This window comes from Syngnathus typhle, linkage group LG4, assembly GCF_033458585.1.
Source record: "Syngnathus typhle isolate RoL2023-S1 ecotype Sweden linkage group LG4, RoL_Styp_1.0, whole genome shotgun sequence".
In the NCBI taxonomy this organism is placed as follows: Eukaryota; Metazoa; Chordata; class Actinopteri; order Syngnathiformes; family Syngnathidae; genus Syngnathus; species Syngnathus typhle.
In genome coordinates, this window is record NC_083741.1 from 16,634,585 (window position 1) to 16,658,625 (window position 24,041).

At 41.8% G+C, this 24,041-nt stretch overlaps 3 protein-coding genes across 11 annotated transcripts; 1 reads left to right on the forward strand and 2 right to left on the reverse strand.

Moving 5' to 3' along the window:
• The first annotated feature begins 339 nt into the window (after nt 1–339).
• rufy2 (RUN and FYVE domain containing 2) lies at nt 340–17,890 on the forward strand. Of its 5 annotated transcripts, none has more exons than XM_061276968.1 (20): nt 340–393; nt 6,001–6,168; nt 8,436–8,609; nt 8,698–8,815; nt 10,300–10,401; nt 10,537–10,660; nt 10,784–10,848; nt 10,926–10,991; nt 11,078–11,147; nt 11,240–11,341; nt 11,495–11,611; nt 11,695–11,787; nt 11,859–11,933; nt 12,008–12,105; nt 15,062–15,181; nt 15,279–15,408; nt 15,529–15,623; nt 15,869–15,917; nt 15,979–16,059; nt 16,142–17,890. In XM_061276968.1, exons 2-20 carry the CDS (start codon nt 6,093–6,095, stop codon nt 16,283–16,285), a joined length of 1,899 nt encoding a protein of 632 aa, XP_061132952.1. In that variant the 5' UTR covers nt 340–393; nt 6,001–6,092; the 3' UTR covers nt 16,286–17,890. The 5 variants fall into 5 exon arrangements, with proteins under 5 accessions (XP_061132952.1, XP_061132953.1, XP_061132951.1 ...); XM_061276969.1 differs by lacking the exon at nt 340–393 and adding an exon at nt 4,565–4,724; XM_061276967.1 differs by lacking the exon at nt 340–393 and adding an exon at nt 5,400–5,654.
• LOC133152977 (bone morphogenetic protein receptor type-1A-like) lies at nt 1,041–2,095 on the reverse strand. Its single transcript, XM_061276981.1, has 3 exons — nt 1,942–2,095; nt 1,759–1,869; nt 1,041–1,222 (listed from the first exon to the last, which is right to left on the reverse strand). The coding sequence occupies exons 1-3, from the start codon at nt 1,988–1,990 to the stop codon at nt 1,113–1,115; spliced, it is 270 nt and encodes an 89-aa protein (XP_061132965.1). The 5' UTR covers nt 1,991–2,095; the 3' UTR covers nt 1,041–1,112.
• A 56-nt stretch (nt 17,891–17,946) lies between the features above and the next one.
• hnrnph3 (heterogeneous nuclear ribonucleoprotein H3 (2H9)) lies at nt 17,947–24,029 on the reverse strand. 5 transcript variants are annotated; one of them, XM_061276975.1, is made up of 12 exons: nt 23,359–23,399; nt 22,928–22,995; nt 22,557–22,649; nt 21,862–22,017; nt 21,643–21,786; nt 20,786–20,924; nt 20,125–20,324; nt 19,637–19,735; nt 19,100–19,218; nt 18,888–19,023; nt 18,624–18,677; nt 17,947–18,552 (listed from the first exon to the last, which is right to left on the reverse strand). In XM_061276975.1, exons 2-12 carry the CDS (start codon nt 22,938–22,940, stop codon nt 18,485–18,487), a joined length of 1,221 nt encoding a protein of 406 aa, XP_061132959.1. In that variant the 5' UTR covers nt 22,941–22,995; nt 23,359–23,399; the 3' UTR covers nt 17,947–18,484. The 5 variants fall into 5 exon arrangements, with proteins under 5 accessions (XP_061132959.1, XP_061132961.1, XP_061132962.1 ...); XM_061276977.1 differs by lacking the exons at nt 22,928–22,995; nt 23,359–23,399 and adding an exon at nt 23,944–24,029; XM_061276978.1 differs by lacking the exons at nt 22,928–22,995; nt 23,359–23,399 and adding an exon at nt 23,960–24,013.
• Between the last annotated feature and the right edge of the window lie 12 nt (nt 24,030–24,041).

A 24,041-nucleotide genomic window follows, 5' to 3' on the forward strand; every position in this document is an offset into this window, starting at 1 on the left:
CATTCACTCTATTTCCTCAAATGATGTCTTTCGAGCTTGCAGTCACTTGCAGTTCCTTTTCAGGAAATAAATCTATGAATCAATTTCATTTACATCAAAGAATTAGTCCATGATTATCATGTTGCTAACCAAAACAGCAGTGCCTACTGAGGTGCTGTGCAGTCTTACCAGCCACCACTCACAATATCCTTATATGTAAATTTTCAGTGCCTTTTTTTTGTCCATTTTATGTTATACGGGTCATCTTCCAAATTAGAATTAATTGTATCTGACAAGTGTATATTTTTAAAATGAAGTAGATGGAACACTAACTTGTTGCTTTCTTGTGATCTTACACAGGCTTCCAAGTTTTTTTTCCTGTGAGGGCCTGGGGAAATTCTTCTGCAGAGCTTGGTAAGTTATTTGACCTACACACGCACGCACACACCCACACACACGCTCGCGTGCAAGGTAGGGGGTCACATCTTAGTAAAAGAAGTGTTAGTGCTTCAGCAGGTACATGTCACCTCATCCTGCTCTTTGATTTGCACAGACACTTCCCTTTAGCATAGGATTGACAAATACACACACACAAAGCCACACTCTTTGGTGCGTTCATAAAATAACCCTAACTTGTCTTTGTAACAAGTCATGCTTGATTGAAATGCCAGATTGGTTGCAGCTAAAGTTTTAGTTTGGAACTAGTGGCCACACAGGAGAAAGAAAGACCATTTGGAATGAAGTTGATCAATTCAGATACTCACAGGAGGAAGCGGGACTTGACAGAGAAGCCTTAAATAGTACAAATGAGTCCTAGTGTCTATTTAGCGTGTAACTGTCAAAAGCAGGACAGGATGCCTGTGTGAATGAGAAGAGGGAGCTCACAATGTTGACTAGTCCATTTTTTTTTTTTTTATCTTTCATCTACTCCATCTACTGTGCTTCGAGAAGCTATAAAACATTTACAAATTTCCTGCTAAAAAAAAAAAAACAAGTCTAGGATAATTAGAATAGAATAATTGCCAAAAATATGTCGAAAGAAATCACAAAAGACAAGCTCATTGATAGCTAAGCCAGGTTTTAATTCTCCATGCATGAAGATAAGTAGCGACTGCTCTTCCTAAACAACAAGTTTAGGTGTTGCACAGGTCGGTGCCGCAGCAGTAAATTGAGGCGACGGAGGGCTCGTCCTTGATGAAGTTGCATTCAGGGTAAGAAGCGCAGCCTTTCATGTAGTCTGGAGCTGCGGACAAAAAATAAACACATTATGTTAGGGGAGAGTCAAAAAAGTATTGTTTTATTGGCAATGAAATTGTAGTTTGAGCAAAAAAAATAAGCGTAAGACTGCAATAAAAAAAACTCTTGTGAAAAAGGTCAAATCTGAGTTTGACAAAAAAATCTACAAGAGGAAAAAAACTCTAATTTTGAGGTGCATTGTTTTTTTTAAATATGAAACTAAAGACAAAAACAAGGAAAGTCCTAATCACGAATACAAAAAAAGATGTAATCTCTCAAGGATAACATTTTATTCCTTGGACTTTTGTTCATACAAACAAAGACTTCTTAAGAACATGAACTGTGAATGAAGAAAACAGACATAATAGTTTAAAAAAAATGTAATGTGAAATATTACTGCAAGAAAGTATGAATAGAGAAGTCATGATCTTCTCGGTACCAAACTCTATTTTATAGAAAAAACAAATTCTTTAAAAAAAAAAAAAAAGTAGGCCCAATCTTTGGAAGGTGAAAGAATATTCTTAAGGGTCAGGAACTACTCACAGGTGCCATCATTATAGACGACACTGGCACACAAATGATGGGAAGTGGTGCAGATCTCCTCATTTCCTGGGCAATTGTTGCGTCCTCCGCAATAACACTTGAGGGCCTCGCCTAAACAAAGCAACATGTTTATCAGAAGCGCAACTAAACACTCTGAGCACCAACGAAGCGCGCCGCACTTACCCTGGCTGACTAGCACAAAGACGAGAAGAGCAACAAGGAAGGTCTTCATGTTGTTCAATCGATGATCCCACTGGATTGGAGCTCGTCTATCGCATAGCCTCCTTTATATGCAGCCATCTTAACCCAAAATTTCCCAATACAAGTTTCAAAATAACTCCTTCCCAATTTTAATGCCAGGAAACTATTCACACAACGGTAACACAAATGTGTTATGGTGGAAAAACAATCAATTGTGACACATTGCTGACAGTTAATACAGCATGACGAGCATTTGTAATCTGCAGCATACGCCTTAATAGGCGGGAAAGTCACAAGTTTAAGATGAACTCTTCCAATTTTATTGGCTGGACATTATTTAGAAACCAGTACAAAAATATGTGTTACGGTGACAAAATGAAATAGATTGCAGCAAATTGCTGATAGCATTTTGCTGACAGTATGATGCGCGCACGTCATACACAGCATACGCCTTAAGTGAAACATCATTTAGCATTTTATTACCATTTTTGGTAGCATTCAGACATATTCGCTTTTGAGGCACCTTGGAAATGGCCAAAAACATACACTTGAAACCAAAATGGCAAACTTCCTTTATGTTTTTGGGTTGAAGTCTGGAGACTTTTTTGTGGGTCCACTCAAATCTGATATTGTCAGTAGGGATGTTTTAGTACATTTAGATTATAGGGAGGAACTAAATTTTTCATTTGAGTGTTGAGCTGAAAATGCTCATATCTATGTATTTTTTCAAAGACTTAAATGTTTGATTATAGCCTTCATCCATAATTTTTAAGTCCACATGCCTCACTCTCAGGCAGTACCAAAACGGCAATCGGTTAACAATAAATACTTAGCAAATTAGCAATAATAATGGAGGGAAAAAATAACAAATTTCACCAAATCAAATTTGTGACGCTCATTGGGACTTTAACTTAATAATATATATGATTCTCGTATTCTGCATCATGGTGTGCCATCAAATATATTGATTCTTTTCAGGTGACCTCATTATGTTGAGAATAAAACAGAGCATGCTAATCCTTAGCCATTATTTCCCTCAAGACGGCCTGTGTATTAGTTAGAGGTTCATCTCCTACTGTCGCTTAGGTGTGAAGCCTGGATTTTTCATGTCCTCCTACACCCCCTACCAATTCCCCCTTTACAGCAGACCAGGTGTCAAAGCCCCCACTGAGGTGACACTTTTCACCAGTGTGAGAAAGCGCTTCCCTGCAACAATGCACGTCTCCTCTCCTCTTCTCGTATCAAAACAAGAACTTTTACAGAAAGGAAGAACCAACTAAAGATGTCTTATAACACTTGAATACTCTTACAGTTTGTCTGTGCTGAGATTCATTCATTCACTGAGTATTTATCTCGACCTAATGGGTGTCTGTCTTGTCTTGTCCTGCTCTTCCTCCTTATTTCCCTTTACAGATAAATATGTCACTCACACTGTGTGTTTGTCTGGTTGGCGGGGGATGTTGAGTTACCCAAAAATGACCTAAGGGCCGAGGTTTCAGTCGTTTTGTGTCAATGAGCTTTTCTTAGACAACTTTTTAAAAGCTTGCAGAAGTTACCACGAGAGGGCGCCCGCGTACCACACGTTGAGAAATACTTGTCTAAATTGCCTCTTAAGTATCTCGAGATTCTGGATGCCAAAATGATGCTCTTGGATCTCACGCACACCTCGTATACTTGTAGCTGTATCTACAGATGCATGTCACGTAACTTGCTTGTGATAAGAGCTGATAAAAGTTGTCTCTGTCATTCCTCCGAGTTGTCCTCGCCCATGTGGTGGGAGCAACCGCGCAACTCCCTTCCTCCACCGCAGATTATTTTCAAACATTTAAAAGAACACCGCAAATTAATTACGTTTTCCATCATTCTTTCCATCAGTCAAGTTGTTGAGCTACTGTACAGTTGACAAACAGAGTAAGTCTGCCATCTAGCGTTAGTTTTGCAGAAATACATCACTTTTTTTTATCACTTGATCATACGTTCAAATATGTCCTGTATCAGTAATCCAATTCATAATTAGAGAACTCTTGCTATATTTTCAAAGAAAATGAACGTTCAGAAAAAAAAACAATGACTGCTGTTGCGAAAACAATAAACACCCAGTTTTGAATAACAAAGTAAAGCAATATTCATTTTATTTATTAATATTGTGTAATGTAGTGTGGAACTGTACTGTGAGCACATTCTAATCTTATGTTAGCTACTATGTAAACAACAGTATCCTTGATTATGGCAGTCTGCAAGTCATTCATGTCTACAAGGTCTTTCCAGATCTGCCCAGTCAGTCAGGAATCAGATTCAGCACTACTCAAGCACCGTTCACCAATGTGCATTATGCACCCATTCACGTCTTCGTGTATTTATAGCACATGAAAAGTAAACCTATCCACCCCTCTGTCTCCTTGAGTGGATGGATCTTCCAGTCTCCATCTCTCTCTCCCTCCCTCCATCCTGTCGCATCCCTTCCTGACTGTAACCTCCCCCGTCTCTCATTGGATGCTGTGTGGGCTGATGCTCGTTGCTTCATTCCGTGATGTCTCTGCCACAGCGTGGACCCGGCTGACTGCATTAGATAGATAGATAGATAGATAGATAGATAGATAGATAGATAGATAGATAGATAGATAGATAGATAGATAGATAGATAGATAGATAGATAGATAGATAGATAGATAGATAGATAGATAGATAGATAGATAGATAGATAGATAGATTTTTCCACAGTCATTGCAGGAGTGTAACATATTGACATTTGCTGAGCTCTTGAGGTAAGATAAATATGTCTTATGGCATGATACATAATGTAATTTCAGGCATGTGTGCTGTCAATGCGGCATTCATGTTAGATAGATATTCAAGTACATGCTTATTCTTCACTTTTTATCCACAACCTTCTACATACAGTAAGTTGCATTTTAGAAGTGGTGCAGAGAGGCAAGTGTATATTGCCATGAAACAGCATGGCCATCCCAATTGGAGAAAAGAGCTTTCACTGAGCAATGAGAGTTTTCCTGATTGGATAGTGGAGCCACGTGTCATTGAAGGCTGTGTCATGTTCATATAGTACTAGCATGTTATTGTGTACGCGGGGTTCAGGAGTGTTTCAGTGAGCACGGGCTGTGAGGTGGAGAAGAGACTGTGAATTCTTTTGCCAGCTATTGTATGAACCGAAACAAATTTCTAAGATTCCTAAGATTTTACTGTAACTTAAATGCCCGACGATACAAGTAGACTTTCATAGTAATTTTTACCTACAATTTTTTCTTTTATACACTGTGACAATCAGCCCTACCCAGCTCACACATTTGAACTTGTTTATCTACATGATCAGAAAAGTAACTAGTTAAAAAAAGCCAAACCAAACACATTATAAAGCAGAAGTGGTCTATAAGCCAGAGGGCGTGAACATTGAGTCATGACCAACATTTTTTTCTCTGCAGGGACTTAACACAGTGAAAAGGGATCTGGAAGTAAACCAGTCATATGATCCATGGTCACCCATAAGCTATTAGTGCGAGAGAGAGAGAAGGGGAGAGACGCCTTAGTGCGCAGTTGAGAATGCAAATGAAGAGGAAAAGTGGCAAAAGATTGTTTACTATTGCTTCAAGTCATAGGTTGTGTTGTACCGGACGCTCCACCGGGTGTTAACTTTGATAGATCTGCTCATGGGTGCTTGTTTCCAAAGCTACAACTTAAAGGTAAACTTGAATTTGATAAGGAATACCTTAAAGCAGGGGTGTCAAACTATTTTTTTCGCAATTCTAGTAATGACACACGAATTTGATGCACAATTTGGCTTTGCGGGGCACATAAAATGATGTGGCGGGCCGTGTCTGGCCCCCGGAACTTGAGTTTGACACCTGTGCCTTAACAACAAAAGGTTCTGTGTGGATGTTATTTCCAACAGGGGACGAGGCAGTGAAAGTGTGCATCTGCGCAATAATGTTGTGTTGTATTAATTTGAATAAATGCTATATGTTACAATGTAAATATTGTACAGTTAAAGCGGGCAACTTGGAATGATTCGCATATTCTCCTCTCAAGCACACCACCGTGAGCCATTTAGAAACTGGGATCGGCCTGACCTGCTAACACATTGGCAGTGAGGCGCCGGATCAAGGAGGCTCCTGCTGACCATGTATTCCCCCCAGAGCCTCCATCGCTGGGGCATCACTCACAGCGAGAGTATGGAACGCTTAGCCTACAGCCAAGGTAAGCAGCCACTGCATGACATAACATTGCAAATGCAGTACTTCAATTCATACACCGTATTCTATCCACAAGATTCTCAACAATGTTTGATACACCTGCACAATCTGAGAAATTCCATCACGATAACTATCACAGCCTCAGTTTTTATCGACAGTGTTGCATGTTCTTCCTGTGATGCAAAAATGATTACACAAATTGTGGCTTTTCTTGAGAGGTAGTCATAGTAGAGGTGTTTATTTGCCAATGGGGTACCTGAAATACACAAATGCAATGTGATTAAAACATTTTGATATCCACTGAGTAGATAGAACACGTGTTTAACATACCTCATTTCTATTTTTTAATTAGATTCTTTGAAATGTATATATTGTCACCTTTCTGCCCGGCAGCAAAAAAATACAAAGTACAATAAGTGGCAAAAATGTAGCACAGAATATGAATATTCAACGTTTTTCAGATAACCCTACAAAATAAGATAATTACAAAGCTGTTGGTTTTTGTCCTCGTACATTCTCGCGAGAACGAGCTTTCTGGGGCGGTCATGCATTTGTAATTGGTAGCCTGCAGGGGGCGGCAGAGCCATATATATGACGTAGTGTTTCCTTTTGTGTGTCTCGTGAGCGTGTTGTTGACACCGCCCCTCGGGAGAGAGGCTGCAAGGCGGGCGGCACTGTCACAAGCCGACTGCGGCTAACTCTTGCTCGCTGTAAACACATCTCCACGGCGACGCCATGTACGGTAAAGAAAGCGTCTCCGAGGAGCGCCACCTCTGTGTTTTGCCTCCGCCGGTGCAACGGACCTTCACCATGTAAACTACCGAACGACGCCTAGCCACGGTCGGCGAGCCACAAGGCACACCTTTCGTCATTTCTGTTGGACTCGCGCGTCACCTGTCACTACTTGTCATTGTTTAGCCGATGCAATCGCTGTTATTTCTAAACTACGGTAAACGGTCTCCGGGTAGCTCATTGTGAAGCTCACCCCCACGGGCGTGGGGCCAGACCAGCGGCTGCTTAGCTGCATAGACGTAGCCAAACATGGCATCTGCTGCCGAGCACGACCTGGCTCTTTCTGAGGCCGACGGCAGCAAGGACAAATCTCAGGTGTTCGGAATTTTGAGGTTGCAAGAGGAGAAATGTAACGTCGGTGAGAAATGTATCCCCACCGTGAGGGGAGGCGGGGGCGGAGGGGGAGGAGACGGACGATGGCAGGCTCCCATCTTCGCGTTAGCCAGGAAAGCCTCCGAAACCATTTCGGGGAGCATTCACGTCCTGCCCAAAGTGTCGGAGAACAGAGCATCCTTGCCGGGAGAGTGGACCGCTCAAGGTACAGTATATCCATCCGTATATTTTCTGTAACCCTTGCAGAGGTGGCGTACTCCCCCGAGTGGTCGTCAGCCACCTGCATATTTTTGGAATATGAGAGGAAGCTACAAAAATCCCACGCAATCGCAGGAAGAATTTTATGCCACTGCGCAGCCGAATATCTTAACTCGAAATGCTTAAAAGGTTCGATTTCAGGTGATGCTGAGATGCAGAGTGTATCACCGGGGTGAATTTTTTCTACACAAGTCAAAGAAACATGAGGCAATGAGGAGCAAGCATGACAATCTGACCTTTTATAATGGCTAACATGACCTCATTCCCCTATATGTGCAGAAATCACACTCACACCACCATAACAGTTGACAGCCTAAAGCATCACATGTTGCACTGGTGATAAAGGGGGTTGGGATACAACAATGTGTAGGTTCCTTGAGAAAAACTATTCCATGAATATTGTGTAGGCAGTGTGGGTTTGATTCCCAGCCAGATTCTAATACTTAACCATTACTAGTCCGAAACCTGGGGGGGGGAAGAAATGGGTGGATTGTGTCTAAAAGGGCTCCTGGCATTACGAAAAACAACAACAGTCTCAAATAAATCATGTGAGTGAATTCTTGCTCTCGCAAACTCCGATGTGATAACGTGAAACTTGCAAGACGTTCTCTATTATTATGAAAAATATGACCCGTGTTGTCTTTTGTTTGATAACACACAGACATCACTCAATGGTTCAAACAGTCACGAATGTTTGAGTTGCTTCTCGCTGGTTTATTTAAGCGAAGCACCTGCTAAGATTACCATTGCTCCCTTCGAGTCTACAAAGCCAGGGAAACCTTCAAGAGCTGCTATACCCTTAGAATGCACTTTATTTATTTTATTAACGTGCTAAAAGTCCCGGAGTCCAAACTTCAATAATGGCGTATGTCTGTCTCTCTCTGACAGCTCTGCGGGATCCGATGACCATGGAGCGAGCTAACCTGCTCAACATGGCCAAGTTGAGTATTAAAGGCTTGATCGAGTCAGCACTGAGCTTTGGAAGAACGCTGGACTCGGACTACCCGCCCCTGCAGCAGTTCTTTGTTGTCATGGAGCACTGCCTCAAACATGGTCTGCGAGGTGAGATGATCGCATCTTCCTGTACTCAACATGTCTCCTTTACAATAGTGTGTTTGAAGTATTTTTTGGGGCTGGCACACTTTTCCAGCAAAAAAGTCCTTTCTGGGATTTAACAAGTCTCTTTGGGGTCCTCTGGAGCTGGTGGAAAAACTGTGTCCGGAAGCAGGAGAGATATCAGCCTCTGTACGAGATCTGCCGGGACTCAAGTAAGGAATCAACATGGCCTGTGTTTAGGGAATCAACCCAAAATTCCCAGAATAATGTATCTTTAAACCACACACGTTTAGCATATCTTTTCATTCATTTACAACTGCACAAAAAAAAAAATCACTCATTAAAACAGAACAAGACTGGGTTAAACATTTTTCATTGGTAACTTGACAACCTGCCAGCCTGTGGCAGGATTTCTACTTTCTGGACTTGGATTTAACACCTCTGCCGTTGGTTGTGTTGAGTCAAGTCCAATGCCATTTCCAAATGTTTTTTTTTTTCTTTGTTTTTAAAAACAATTTTTATTCTAAAGCTCTACATCAGGGGTCCCCAAACTTTTTCCTGTGAGGGCCACATAACCTTTCCCTTCTCTGATGGCGGGCCGGTGGCAGTTTGTAACAGAAAAAGTGTGACGATCGTAGGGGAGCTTAAAAAAAATATTGTTTTCCAGAAAGCCACACATAACCAAATAACGGTTATTTAATAACCCTTTCCAGGTTCTTTACAGAAAAAAAGTCAGGAAACAAATAATAACACTATTAATGAAATAAATAATAACTAAACCCTCTCTGAGTTCTTCACAGAAAAAACAGGAAATAAATAACTAAATAACTCTCTCTGGGTTCTTCATAGAAAAAAAACCATGGAACATTAACTTTCTGTTGTGCCATGAACAATCTTAACAGATAAAAGTTCAGCTCAGTTGTCAGAGCAGAACCTCTCTGACACATATGAGCAGTCTCTTAAAGTTCTTGTGTTCCTTCCTTATAATCCTTTTGTAGGTTCCAGTAGGCTTGTAGACACTGCTGTCTTTTTTGTTAAAGTTTGATAGTGCGTCATAGTCTGGAGTAAAATTTGTTGTGGCAATTCTTAGGCGAGATCCGAGGTGTTTGTCCGTTTACCTCGATCTGTGACGGGTAGATGTTGACGTTCATGTGGCTGAACGTCACGTCGCGTACGTCGAGCCAAATTGGCAACTCTTTTAAACGCTCGTCACTGTGTTCACCCTGCTTTACTTGGGCGACATTTTAACGGAAGGATTCCAGGGGAAGGTTTGTGGGTGGCTTTAGCGCAAAACTGCATCTGAAAGCTCAGCGCGCAAATTACAAGAATGCTGTCGTCACAGCCCACGCTCTAAATTCGGGACTGATACAAATAGAGCGCGAGTGCGCCATGTCCGTACACGCACTTGTGAGTGTGCACCGAGCTTTCTGACACGGCTTCCGGTAGTAAATGCGCAGGCGAGCGCTTCCCCATCTACTGGGCAAACGCAGTCATTGCAGGCAAAATGAGCAAAAAAAAAAAAAAAAAAAGTTTAATAATACAATTTGTTCAGGGTTGGCGGGCCGGATTAAACGGTCCCGCGGGCCGTATCCGGCCCGCGGGCCGTAGTTTGGTGACCCCTGCTCTACATTGACGTGAAAGAAAGAAATGAATGAAATCTGATTATGTGATGAAATAATGCTTTCTTTGCATGTAGGACTCCATTAGGTCGGGCCAGAGCGTGGTTACGACTGGCCCTTATGCAGAAGCGGCTGGCCGACTATCTGCGACTCCTCATCACCAGAAAAGACTTACTATGGTAATCACAAGCACCCACACAAACAAAGAAACCCACAAAACATTCTTTTAACAACGAGTATGAAGAATCGTTCATCCAAAGCACATGTGCGTCAGAAAGTGGAGTTTCTGAAAAGCCATTGTCCTTCCTTTGCAGTGATTTTTATGAGAATTCGGCACTGATGCTGGAGGAAGAAGGCGCCGTGATCGTGGGTCTGCTGGTCGGCCTCAACGTCATTGACGCCAACCTGTGCGTCAAAGGTGAAGATCTGGACTCTCAGGTAAACGCAACTTGGAAATTACTAGCATCACTAATTTGGATACATGTCTAAATGTTTCTACTTACTACTAACACAATTATTTAATGACAACAAAATCAATCATCACACGTGATCTATTTTTAGGTCGGGGTGATTGACTTCTCCATGTACCTAAAGAATGACATTGACGATTACAGGAGCGAAGAGAGGTACAGTCTCCTGTTTTTTATTCCGCTCTTTCAATGCAGTACCCTTTAAATGTGAATTTTTGTTTCCACGACAACAGGAACAGCCAGATAGCATCCATTTTGGATCAGAAAAACTATGTAGAGGAACTTAACCGCCAACTGAAGTAAGACTTTACATTTGACCTTAAAGTATGAAATCTCATAGATATCCAAGGAAATTATGCCTTGTGGTTAATATTGTTGTGTCCAGTTCTACAGTTCACGGGCTGCAGGGCAGAGTGGACTCTCTGGAAAAGTCTAACTCGAAACTTATAGAGGAGGTGAGACTTGGCATCTCTGGTGGTAATTATGAAAAGGAAAGACACCACTTAACTTTGTCATCCGTCTCTGTCAACGTTTTGCATGCTTGCAGTTGGCTATAGCCAAAAACAACATCATTAAACTGCAGGAAGAGAACCAGCAACTGAGGAGTGAAAACAGCCTCATTCTTCTGAAGTCACAGCAGCATTTGGAGGTATGCACACACGCACATTTTAAATTCAAAGCTTTTCTTTACGATAATAGGTTTAGTGTGCCGCCTCATTTAAAAACAGTATTGCGATGAATATTGTGTAAAAATGACGTCACAGTACCTGAAGGCTCAACTTGACCAACTTGTTTTATGCAGGTGTCTCAGGGTGACGTGTCAGTGGAAAGAGAGACATACAAACAGTCTCGTCAAGGCTTGGATGAAATGTACAGCGAGGCGCAACGGCAGCTGAAGGAGGAGTGTCAGCTCAGACAGGTGAGAGAATGGGCACCTCATTTTTACTCATGCGCCGTCTCGTGACAATACGTGTGAGTATTGCCTGCATGACTCAATTTCAGGATGTGGAAAATGAGCTGGTGGTTCAAGTGTCAATGAAGCAGGAGATGGAGCTGGCCATGAAACTTCTGGAGAAAGATATTCACGAGAAACAGGTGCAGGATGCATCTCAGAAAAAGAGTGTACGCATACGCCAAGCGAATGTTGACGAGTTATCTCCAAACAGGACACGTTGATCGGGCTCAGACATCAACTGGATGAAGTCAAAGCCATCAATGTCGAGATGTACCAGAAGATGCAGGTACATACAAACGCACACGTCGCTTGACGTACTCAATAGATGAAAGCATTTTGCCAAGCATTCTCGTTTTGTAGTCCTCCGATGACGAAATGAAGAAGAAGAACAACATGATCAGTCGTCTTGAGGAGAAAACCAATCAGATCACGGCCACCATGAAGCAGCTGGAGCAGAGGTGAGCAACACATTCTGTGTCCAACACAAACTAATGAGCATAAGAAAATTATTTTTCCTCTTATCTCCTCAATTCATCCAATCCCTTGTTGACCTATTTTAAAATTGGTCTTATATAATCGCCACTCCTGACCAGGGGTTGACTTTACTTCTCCTCATTGAGTGTGATTTAAAATATTCGCAAATCATGTTTTTGCGATGTTTGAGGATGTTTCAATCTTCTTTTATTTTCTTGATGTATGGGCTGTCCATTTTTGATAAATATGGATTCTTGCTACACATCCCATCCTGCTGTTTGTTTTAAAAAGAATCCTGTAATACAAGTTGAAGGTTTTTTTTTTTTTTTATCACATTAGTGTAGTCTAAAAATAAAAAAAGTTCGAAATAATGCAGCCCCTAGTCTCGACTGCAACCTTGCAGAGGAGAAACCGAAGAAAAATGATTTTGGTCTTCACAGCCCAGTCACAAGTGTCACGCTTTCTCCCAGGGAAATCAGAACATACAGTTTGCATTGTCATGGCAACATGATGCACAATAAAGTTGGTCATTGAAGTGTCACAGAACAGGCGTCTCAACTTTACTCACCAGATAACTATCTCCAGTTAATGATTAAATATATGAACTTTGTCATGTGCAAAAGTAAGTTTCAAAGAATTCTCTTCATTTTAGTGGTGCCTTCTGTTTGCACTTCACATTCCCTGGTGCCTTTATGTGGCAAAGCGAATTTTGAAGATATTAGACTTACCTGTGGTCTAATTCTTATATGATAATATGATGTCATGGTCCATGAACCAAGCATTATTGATCTTTTCACACAGGATTGTCCAAAAATGGTCTTAAAAGCATGCACTGCATATTGGAGCATATTTCAATCCCGCTCAAGATTCTTTGTGACTTCTTCACGATACCCTGGGAGAAATCCACTGATGTTTAAGCTTCCTCGCTTGACACGTTCAGTTATTGTTGCACCCTGTCTAAAGTGATTCACGAGGAATCCGCCTCACTGCATCAGTGAGAAGACCCTCCCATAACGCATCCCCCCCCCCCCCCACCTCCCAGTCACCCAGCCATCAGTTTGAATGTGCTCCATCCTTTGTCAATGTTTTCCTCTGTGCTTACATAGTGACTTATTTTTTGCTCTGCTGAAAAGGAATCTTTCATTTATGGATCAGCAGCTTTGTATTGTGCCATGATTGTATTCATTTTCCTGCTTCTCTTCACATCACTCACGCAATGCAAAATAACCACAATGTACAACTTTTGCCTCGAGTGTAACGAGGGCCAATTAGAATACCGATGTATTGACATCCTTTCTTCCTTCCTTTCCTTTCTGATTTTTTCCCCCCCATTTTTCCTTCTCCCTGCCTGTTTATTTTTTATGCCATGAAATCATCCATCGATCCATTTGACCCACATTGCTTTGCGTTTGGTTTCTTCCTCCCCGTGCGCAGCGATAAAGATCTGTTAAGTCAGACCAGAACTCTGGCCATGTCGTTTGTCAAGTGCGCCAGCACAGACACCGAGCACCAGTACAAGCTCGTCAAGGACATTTCCTTCTGAGCTCACACACCACCTTTGCTTAGATATTCTCGTTTTTTCCTTTTCCCACATGTTTTTGTGGACTGCATCGTTTGGGGGAAATATTATTGTTATTGGCTGAGTAGTTGGAAATCCATTTGCGATGATCAGGTTTGTGAGTTCTCATTGTCACGTCAGCTCGTCTTGAAGATTTTAGAAGGACGTTGTCGGTGGGAGGTTCATTTAACACGATTGTCTGTCACACTTTACATGCAAGCGTGCTGACTTTAAGATGACTGACATTGAGGATAAAGTTCAGGCTCTGATGTACACAGAACAACCCCCGACTCAGAGCAATAACTACATGGTGGGGCACCAACCATACATCATTTTTATTTATTTATTTTTTTGGGGTAAATCTGAGTTTTGCTCTCCGGTTGTATGTACATTTAACCCATAAACAAAAATCCTATACTGTAGTCACATGAAGAAGATACCACTTTAATGTAGAAGAAGTGTGTTGCATTAATACAGATATATAACGTAAAAAAATGTGTGACAGCTTAGGCATGTTTTTATAGCACTTACTTTTTTTTTTTTTTTAGGTCTTTACACAAATTTTTAAAACAATACAAACATATCCGAATTCCGAACACATTGAGAAGGAGCAAAAGCAATACACCGAAATATTGTACAAGCAAAATGAAGTGTGACCTACAATGGCGGGGACCGCACTGCGACTTAATACACTTGACTCATAACGCCCCAGTTGGAAAAGTCACTGAATTGTCTAAATGAGTATTTCATTTTATCAATCAAATCAGAATCTATCTACATTGTGGTACATCTCACTGTCTATTTTTATCATTCCACCCATACAACCAAAAAGTGACATCATCCAGTCACACAATGCCAAGTTGAGTCAGTAGTTAATATGGAATCTCATATTTAGGACATTTTCCCCCCCACTGCGGTTCCATCTGTTGGATCGGGTGGGTCACTTCCCTCTAATTTAAAATGGCCACTGGTCACACCGCTGTCCAGTAAAACGTTTAACTAAGGAGCCTGAATGTTACGCAATGTCGAGACTTGGCGTGCTATTTATTGATTGTCGTGATAGATTGGGATATACTGTCCGTGTTTAGTGAAGCTTACCTGTCGCGGAATTTGTAAAAGCCCATAATATGACTGTCTTTTACCACCTCGATCAATAAAATGTGATGTTTTGAAAGTGCTCGTGCAGGAAGCTCACTTAGTGATCGCTGGCCACCATCGCCACCTTTTTTTTTATTATCTGCCTTGGTTGCACGTTTTAATTTTTTACCTTTCATCCTCTGTTAAACGCCTTGCACATCATCCCGGTTCTTTTCCCCTTTGCCATCATCCTCCATCCCCCTCTCTCCATGGTCCTGAGTTTGTCGCTGGTTGTAATGGCGCAGATTACAGGAGGCCGAGAGCCACCGCAGCACGGCCGAGGAGGGCACCAGGCGTTTCAAGACGGACTTTGCCAACAAGGCTGACAGCTTGCAGCAGCAGATCGACCACAGAGAAAAACAACTGTAAGCCCAGAAGACACGCTGTTATTGTTTTTTTGTGGGGGGGAGATGAGGAAACATTCTTGTATTTTTCTATGTGCGTGTGGCATCTGGTTGGCAGTCTGCAGCTTGAGACGGACTTGAAGATCGAACGGGAGTGGAGACAAACGCTGCAGAATGATCTCCACCGAGAGAGAGAAACGGTGTCTCAGCTCAAGACACAGGCGCTGCAGATCAACGGTCTCAAAATGGTAACCGAAGAATTATAGAAAAATGGACGGATGCCTATTATCCGTGGCAATGACCTCATGAACCTAACAACCAAATGAACTGTGTAATTGAGAATGTAATCCATGTTTTGTTTTTAACAGGAGTTCCATCGCCTACAGGATGAGAATTTCCAGCTGAAGAGCATCTGTGAAGACCAAGAACAAGCTCTCGAGGAACTTGGCTCCAAACTTAGCGAGTACGTCTGCTGTTTAACTCGCAGTATTTTGGCGTCAGTGTCATGGGTGAATTGGATTTCCATTTTTATGGCCATAAATCGACTCCAAGAATGTAGCATCTACGCAATCATGAAGTCATGTCACACCAACTATTCTGCCGTTAAATTATTCAAAACAAACAGACTAATCTCTTGATTATCGATTATTTCTATTGAATGTTCCGTTTCATTTGTTTGATTCTGATACTCGTCATGTTGTCACACAGATCCAAAATGAAGATTGAGGACATCAAGGAAGCCAACAAAGCTCTTCAGGTAAAACATATTGAAGTTGCATTGGATGTACCTAAGCTTCCGCGCGTGGCTGTTGTTGCAGGGAGGCCAGGTGTGGTTAAAAGACAAGGATGCAAGTCACTGTAAGCTGTGCGAGAAGGAGTTCTCCATCTCAAGACGCAAGGTGAGCGAGCCTCCAGTGATCACTTTGGGCACTTTACTCGCTTTGGTTGCCTGCATTGTCATCGTCGTCGTCGTGCGTGCAGCACCACTGCCGAAACTGCGGCGAGATCTTCTGCAACGGCTGCTCGGACAACGAACTTCCGTTGCCCGCGTCTCCCAAACCGGTGCGAGTGTGCGACACCTGCCACGCGCTCCTCCTCCAGAGATGCTCGTCCAATCCCACCTGAAGCGTTAACCTCTACCTCCAACCGGCCCTCTGCAAGGTCCAGCTCTTTATATCTTGCATGCACTTTGACGTACAGTATATCTCACTGGGATTATACTGGATTCATTTGGAAGTTGAGATGTTAAAATGATATACATACTGTGTTTCATCAAAAGTGGCCTTCGCTTGAATTAGACAATGTGTCTTTATTAGGCACCCTTTGATCATTTTGCCACAGTAAATGCCATTACCCAAACTACAGACCTGATATCTGTAAATCTGAAGTTTACAGCGGAGTTTCGAACCCAGTGGAGCGCAACATTTCAATGTTGGAAAGAACCACGTTCTTCTGGTTCTTGTTGTATTTGTGGAATATGAATTGAACAGCAACATTAATCAATCTCCATTTGTCTCAGTGTGTCACCATGTTGGATAATATTATTGTTGACAACTGAAACGACCCTCCGTCAGTCAGAAAACAGTTCAAGAGGAAATACAGTATGTATGTACTGCATATCATTTTGTTCGTCTAATATTATAATTGCCCAAGTTCTTTTTAAAAGGTTTTTGAAAATCTAAATTGAGTTGTATCAATTCACGACTTTGCATGTTACCATGACCTGGATGAGCGAACACAAGCATAGGAATGACTTCTTAAGATAACTGTGACGTTAATTTAAACATGATATAGGCCGTTATTCAACGCCAACAAGATGGAGCCGATACACACCGAGCTTTCATTTCCTTGAGCATTACAAAGTCATGGTATGATGGGACACATAGTGATCGTCTACAACAGTGTACGTATTGTTTTATCTGTTCAGGGTCAAATGTTCCTGTTATCCAATTGTGTTTACATCTTCTCAACTGGATTTGGCTGCGGTTATATATTGTAACTGTCAGTGCCATGTAGTGTGTTTTGGAACACATGAACACTTGAGGCACTTAAAAGATGGGACTGTGAACCTAATGAAAGCACTAAAGACTGACAGTACCAACCACATCTGATGAGTGCCACCACCAATTGAAGATGTACACCGAAACAAAGCCGCCCCCCCCCCCCCCCCCCCCCCCCCCCCAAGAATGGTGCTCATATCTCGTGTTGGTGCCACTTAAGCTTGTGCACATACTTAGTGCCAAATTTAAGCTGGAGTTATTACCTTAAGGCAGGGGTCACCCCCCCCGGTCCGTGGCGCAAAAAAAGTTGGGGACCACTGCTTTAAGGTTCATTGTAGGTACTAGTTCACTAGTCCAATGACACGTTGCTGGTGGGTCGAGGCACAATTGCAGTGAATACTGTTTCAGGAATTGATTTCTAATCCATGGTCAAGTATTCATTCTCTTTTGGACTCTGGTTTGGTACTTGGCCAATCTTGACAACATGGAAGTTGTCCACTTTTGTTTTTCTATTTTCTAATAACCCAATTGTGATTAGCACAAGAGCCTCATTTTATACACTGCAATTTTGCTCTTATTTATAAAAGTCCCAGTTCTCAAGGGCAGCTGCGTTTTTTTGTTAAGTGTTTATATTGTTAACCAAAAGTGAACTTTATCACCACATTGTTGATTGCCAACAGTATGCTGCCTTGACTGTAGCAGTTTTGATTAAATGAAATGATAAACCTGATTATTTTGTCACATCTTTTCTTCATATACGATGTACAGTAAATAAATGATAGGCCATTTAATACAAAAAAAATTTATTGGGCAAAATGTACAACAGCTATAAATGGGAGAATTCAGTTGTAATACATTTTCCACTCAAGATATTGAACCTTAAAACATTTCCCAGTTTGACAAAATTCTAACATACAGGCTCACATTTGCCAAATTTAAAAGCAAAATTAAACTGAAAATGTGTCTCTAATCCATGTGGTAAGATGCCAAAAAAACCGAACTTTTTTAGAACCTTCTAAATCAAATTGCTTAAGAATGTTGGTACAAGTGTACTAGTATGACATTTGCCACAAGCTTCCTACACGTGGTACTAACTGGTCTTGGCAACTAAAACCACGATTGATTTTCACATAAAACCAGACCATAATCCAGCTTCTACCACTTTCAGTCTTGTTAACAAAACTGAATAACTCAACGTAATTTCCCTGTGCTGTATGCATTTTTAAATAAGTAAGAAAGGAAGAAGTGGTGAAAGACCAAAACTGTCAGATTGGAGATAAATGTGACCATTGAGGAACATGAGAAAGGAAGTCAGGTTTTGACATCAGTATGCCCCTCGCAGCCCGCCGCTCCGCGAGCCGCCTCCTGAGTTACTATAGTACCCACCACGACCTAAAAAGAGCAGGACAGCGTTAGGTGTTTAATTTTCATGACAACTAAGCAGAGATTTGACAAACACGTACTCGTTTCGGCTCCGCTGGCTGTCGAGTTGAGAAAGAGCTCGATGTAGCGGTGCTCTGTGGAGAAAACAATCGAAGATCCCTTCAAGTGGATGCACTTTTTTTCCCTTGAAATATTGCAAGATCTTTTCACAAAAATAGGCATTATTTTCATTGCTATGGCATGTAGGGTAGGGTTAGGTGTAATTGGCATTATGATTATGTGGGGGTGCTTGGGAAAAAAAATTCTATGCTGAAAAAAAGAGGAGAGAGAAGACAGGGCCATACGCATGTTGTGCTTGTCTTTGGACATGGCAGCCACGGCGTCCTCGTGGGAGCGGAACTCCACGTCAGCCTCCCCTGTCAGCTTGCCGTTGTGAGTGATGTCAATATGGACTCTCAGCGGGTTCAAAGGTGAAAAGAACTGGAAAGGAAACACAAAATGTGACAGACAACAGCAACACTGAGTCATTAACGCGCTCGGACGCCTTTTTCCTCACTTTAGCGACGTCCATCTCACTGGCGCGGAAAGGCAGACCCCTCATGTGGACAAAATGGCCACCGCCACTGCCGTGGTAACTTGTTGAGCTTCCTTCAGATTGACGACTGTAACTGTTGCCTAGTGACAAATACAAATCCATAATCAGCCAATTATTTATTCTGGCTCTACTATTTATTATCAAGGAATGGGGACACACCAACACATCAAATGAACAACTGATTCATTTTCTGTCATCTCTCGAATGATCTTAAAATAGGAAACATGTTCAATGATAAAAAATGGCCATCAGAACAAGATTAAAATCCAATCCCATTTACATGAACTAATTGAATCCTTCATAAATTTGGGATATTGGTTTTCAATTTTTTATTATTTATTTTGGTTTATCCACCAGATGGCACTGCCCCTTTTGCAACGTTCCTCTACATAGGTGCCTTGCAATTTAAAGTGTCTTCATCCGCAGCTTCATAAACCTTCACTCTGTGACTAAGCGCTCCAGTTAACAGTGATTGCGATCTTGGTCAGAAGGTGTTACCTCTTGCTCCTCGCTCATCTCTTCCGCGCTCCTCATACATGCAGTTCCCAAAGCCATAGTTGTTTAATCCATTGTAGCCATCAAAACTATGTCCATAACCTAGACACGCACAGCAATAACAATTAGAAAAACGGAAAAAAAGTTACTTTTGTCTCACACCCATAAGCCAAGTTTAGACAGCAAAAAAAGCTGAACTGTCTTTTTTTAATGCAACATCCTCCAATGACCTCTCGAGTGGCCACTACCTAAATACAGTGTATTTGCATTTACCTACTTTTTAAAAACATTTACAGACAATTTCTACTTATGTGTATGCATTTTATTAGAATCACTTTTTAAGTATATTGTTTTTAGTTCTCAATGCTAATATGGGAGTATTAAAGAGGAAAGCTGCTCTTGTATTTAACAAACTTCCGAGTTGACTCTCAGTGACGTCTTTCACAAATCTTGTGTGACATCAGCTCAGTGAGCATCTCGAACCTACTTACCTCCCCCATAGCCCCCTACGCCCCTCATGGAATCCATGAGAGAGTTGCTGCGACTTGGACCAGAGCTAAAGTATCCCCCCCGGGGGCCCTCCATCACCGGTCTGTCGTAGGGCCCCGGTCTCTGGCCCCCAATGACCCGTCGGGGTTCGTCCAGGTAGTCTCGGATCTCGACGCGACTGCTCTTAAAGATTTCTATGTACCTGCGAGGAGAGAGGCAGGCAGACATGCCGACCGCGGCGAGTGAGGCGGGTGTGGAAATGGCTTGTGTGGCCAGCAAACAGACAGAAAGATAAGACACAGAAAAGACAGATATGCCTAACATTCTTCTTCTACCTGGACAAAATGTCTTTAAATGCACTTGCTCTACCCCAGACTCGGCAAACTGCCTCTACAATCCCGATGCCCCCCATTAAACTAAGACTACATGTAGGAAATAAGACAGTTCATAAGAGCTGACACACATTACTTGTACAGAATGCATTGTATGAAAGCCCCACTTAAAAGTGTCATTATTCTAGCAGACCCACCCCCCCTTATTTATTTATTTATTGGCATTAAAAAGTAACAGAAGAAATCCCCTAGTACAGTATAGTACAGTATGGACTAGAGTAGAAGAAGCCCAACCCAGTCCAGCCCGCCGTCCCCTTGCCGTCCGTCCCACCTGTGCCCTATCCTTTCCTTGTGTTTCCCCCGAGCCTTTTCTGCTATCTCCTTTGAGGCAAACTGCACGAAGGCTTCCCCTGTGCTCCTCCCCTGGTAGTCCACTGGCAGAGTAATCCCATTCGGCACGATTCTCAACCCTTCAACCCAAGCACACAAATACATAAGTCGGTAGGCAGGTAGACAAAAACCCACTGGAGCTTTCAGCTGGAGAACAATTCATGAGGGCCACAAGCTAGAGAACTTTAACGAGACTAAATTCAAACTATGCATGATTGTGCTTGATGGAATAGGCCCAGAGGATAACAAGAACTGGCCTGGAGTCAGCAAACAATAGTGAGAGGCTCAGTCAGTGCCACACTTGTAGTAATTACTAGGAAGGAAGTGAGAAGTAGACTTTTGTACATGAATTCTAACAATGGGAGCCACCAAAATAAGCATATAAAAAAGGAGCTCACAAATGAATCAATCAAATCAATAAATTTCTCAGCTCGACAGCATTTTTGAGTACTTAAGCGACGTTTGTCACTTGTGAAGGGCAGTGGAGCTGACCCCAGGGCAGTGTCGTGCATCACTCATTTGCCCTGACCCGAACAAGCCCGGCCTATTCCATTGCTTAATCTGCTCTATATAGATTGTAAACACAAAATCATTTGTCAACAACATATCATAACAAGGTAAACATACTACAAGAACAATCAGACGTATGCAGACATGCAATGCAACCTATATCAAGTTTCGGAAAGATTCTCTGTTATCTTTAGGTACTTCATATTACATACAGGAAATCCAATCAAGCAATAGATAAAAGGTTTGTGAAGCATAGTAAGCTAATGGGAGTGTATTGTGTGGAGCTACCTGAAAAGAATTGAACGATTTCCTCCTTGCTGCAGCCAAAGGGCAAGCCTCGGAGTTTCAGCATGCAGCCATTGGAGCTGTCGTAGTCAGCCGGGCCGCTACGCTTCAGCACCCAGTCCATTTCGCTTCGGTTTGACTTGAACACTGTTGCGTAGATTACACACCATACACGATGAGCAGTTCAATAGAGTTTGTTAGTACATTCAAACTATCCCTTACCTTCAATGTATCGGTGTCCCATGTATTTGCGATCTTTACAAAGAGCATTCTTGAAACCGTCTGATGTTTTCAGCTCAATAAAGGCTTCCCCACTGGGGCGGCCTTCTTTCGAGTAGGTAAAACACACTCCGTTGACTTTGCCTACAATGTCACAGTCTGAACACAAGACATTTATTTACATTAACTTTGAAGAAGATAAAAAAAAAAAGAAGAGGCCCAGAAAGGTTCTGAGCTAAAGACAAACACATTCAACCATTTATAGCTATGTAGTTGCAAACAATTAATCATTTTGCACTCCCTGAGATCTTTTTTAGCGTGCTCCTCCCATGTTCTTCCGAATAAACTTTGGTCTTATAGATTAGTCTCCCACTAAAATAGAAGCTAATGAACCATGAATCAATCCATGACATTTGTGTGTCACTCTAAGTCGTGTTTTGTCTGTGTCGCATATGTGTTTTGTTCACATTAGAAACCACATTAGTTTGTAATGTAAACAAGTGCGTGGTAAAAATTGTTATACAAACAGATAATAGAAATTGCATCATGCTGTGCAATGTGAATGTCGAATGGCATAACATTTCTAGAACTGCACCAAATCCACAGTACCCTAGGGTTGTTGTGAATCACTGCTATTGAAATACAATTTGAACTTGATTTACATTAAATTCTGTGAAGACGTGTCTGCTCGGTCTCACCTGAGAAGAAACTGGCCACTTCCATCTGGGTGCAGATCCAAGGAAGGCCTCTGATTCGAACTACATAACCTTCTTCGTTCGAAGACATCCTCACTGGCACACAAGAAGTACAAAAGTAACAAATAAATTAAACTTAAGCCTTACTAGGCATATTTTTTTTGAAAATATAAATATATGCATCATTAACAGTAGCGACTGATAGTCTTCTTGAGCATAACAAGTCACATTCAAGTTCGTTGAAAACAATTTGGAATACTGATGTATAAACTACACAATTTCTAATTATGGGCAACAGTAATCATTCGAAATCTCTACTAATTGTTTGACACATAAGTGTACAATTGTTGGTGGTTATGGCGGAGGTTGGTTACCTTTCATTGGCATATCTTTGTAACAAGGTTGGCAGTTTCCAACAAACCCAAAATGTTCCTATGGAAACCTTAACAACAACAAGCAAACCAACCGCCTAAACTTTACAGTAGTTATATATTTGTGTATGTCTGACGTTTCAAAGAACGCCTCTCCAAGCGCATCAAGAGAAACGTCACTACAGTTGATGACTGTTCTTTGATAACTATACGACGACATTTGTTGTCAGCTCGCTAGGCTAGCGCTTATCTGATGAATGTGAGCTAGTGAAGAGTAGCAATTAGCTTCGGCTAACAGCGGTCAAATGTACACCGCGCGCAAGCACAATTCAAGCCCATCAATGCATTGACATTTTATATCAAGAATTTGGCACTGGTGACGAATGCAACCCAAGTTGCCCATTATATATTTTAAAAAGGCAAAATTGTCTCACAATATCGTTTTGTGGCACCGGTATCTTCCGTCTTGTACCAGCAAGCCTCAGGTGACGCTTCCTGTAATCCCTCTACCGCCATACTCTCGCGAGACCGGGATTTCACTACACTCGTTCACTATTCCGCTGTGTTCTTGCGTTACTTTGACACAACGAAAAGACTTAAGTAAAAATAAAAACGATTTTTTTTCCCCCCTTGTATTTTAGATTGGGTTATTACTTATTAGGCCTAAGATCCCGCGACATGACAGGCAGAACATACTTTTTCACTTTAAGGCACGAGAAACAATAAACCTGTTTCCTTCCAGTCATGCAGCAGAAAAGTAGTGATGTGCATTCCAGTTAATTTAAGTGAACTGAATCTTTAGAATCAGTTCACTCAATTCAGTTCACTTAACTGGAATGCACATCACTAGTACAAAAGAGTGCAGACGGCCAAACGCTGCCAGGTCGAAATAGCCGACTGGTTAATGACAAGGGCTCTCGCTCGGTAAGAACCCATTAACTCGTTCGCGAACGGGAAAGTCCGGATTTGTTCCCTCACTGATCCGTTCTCGCGATGAACTGGAAATGCGAATCACTCACAGATTTGTTCACTCACAGATCCATTCGGTTGTCGAACGGGAAATGCAACTCACGACTCGTTCGAGAACGGGAAGTTACGTCTTTTCTTCTTCGTTTTG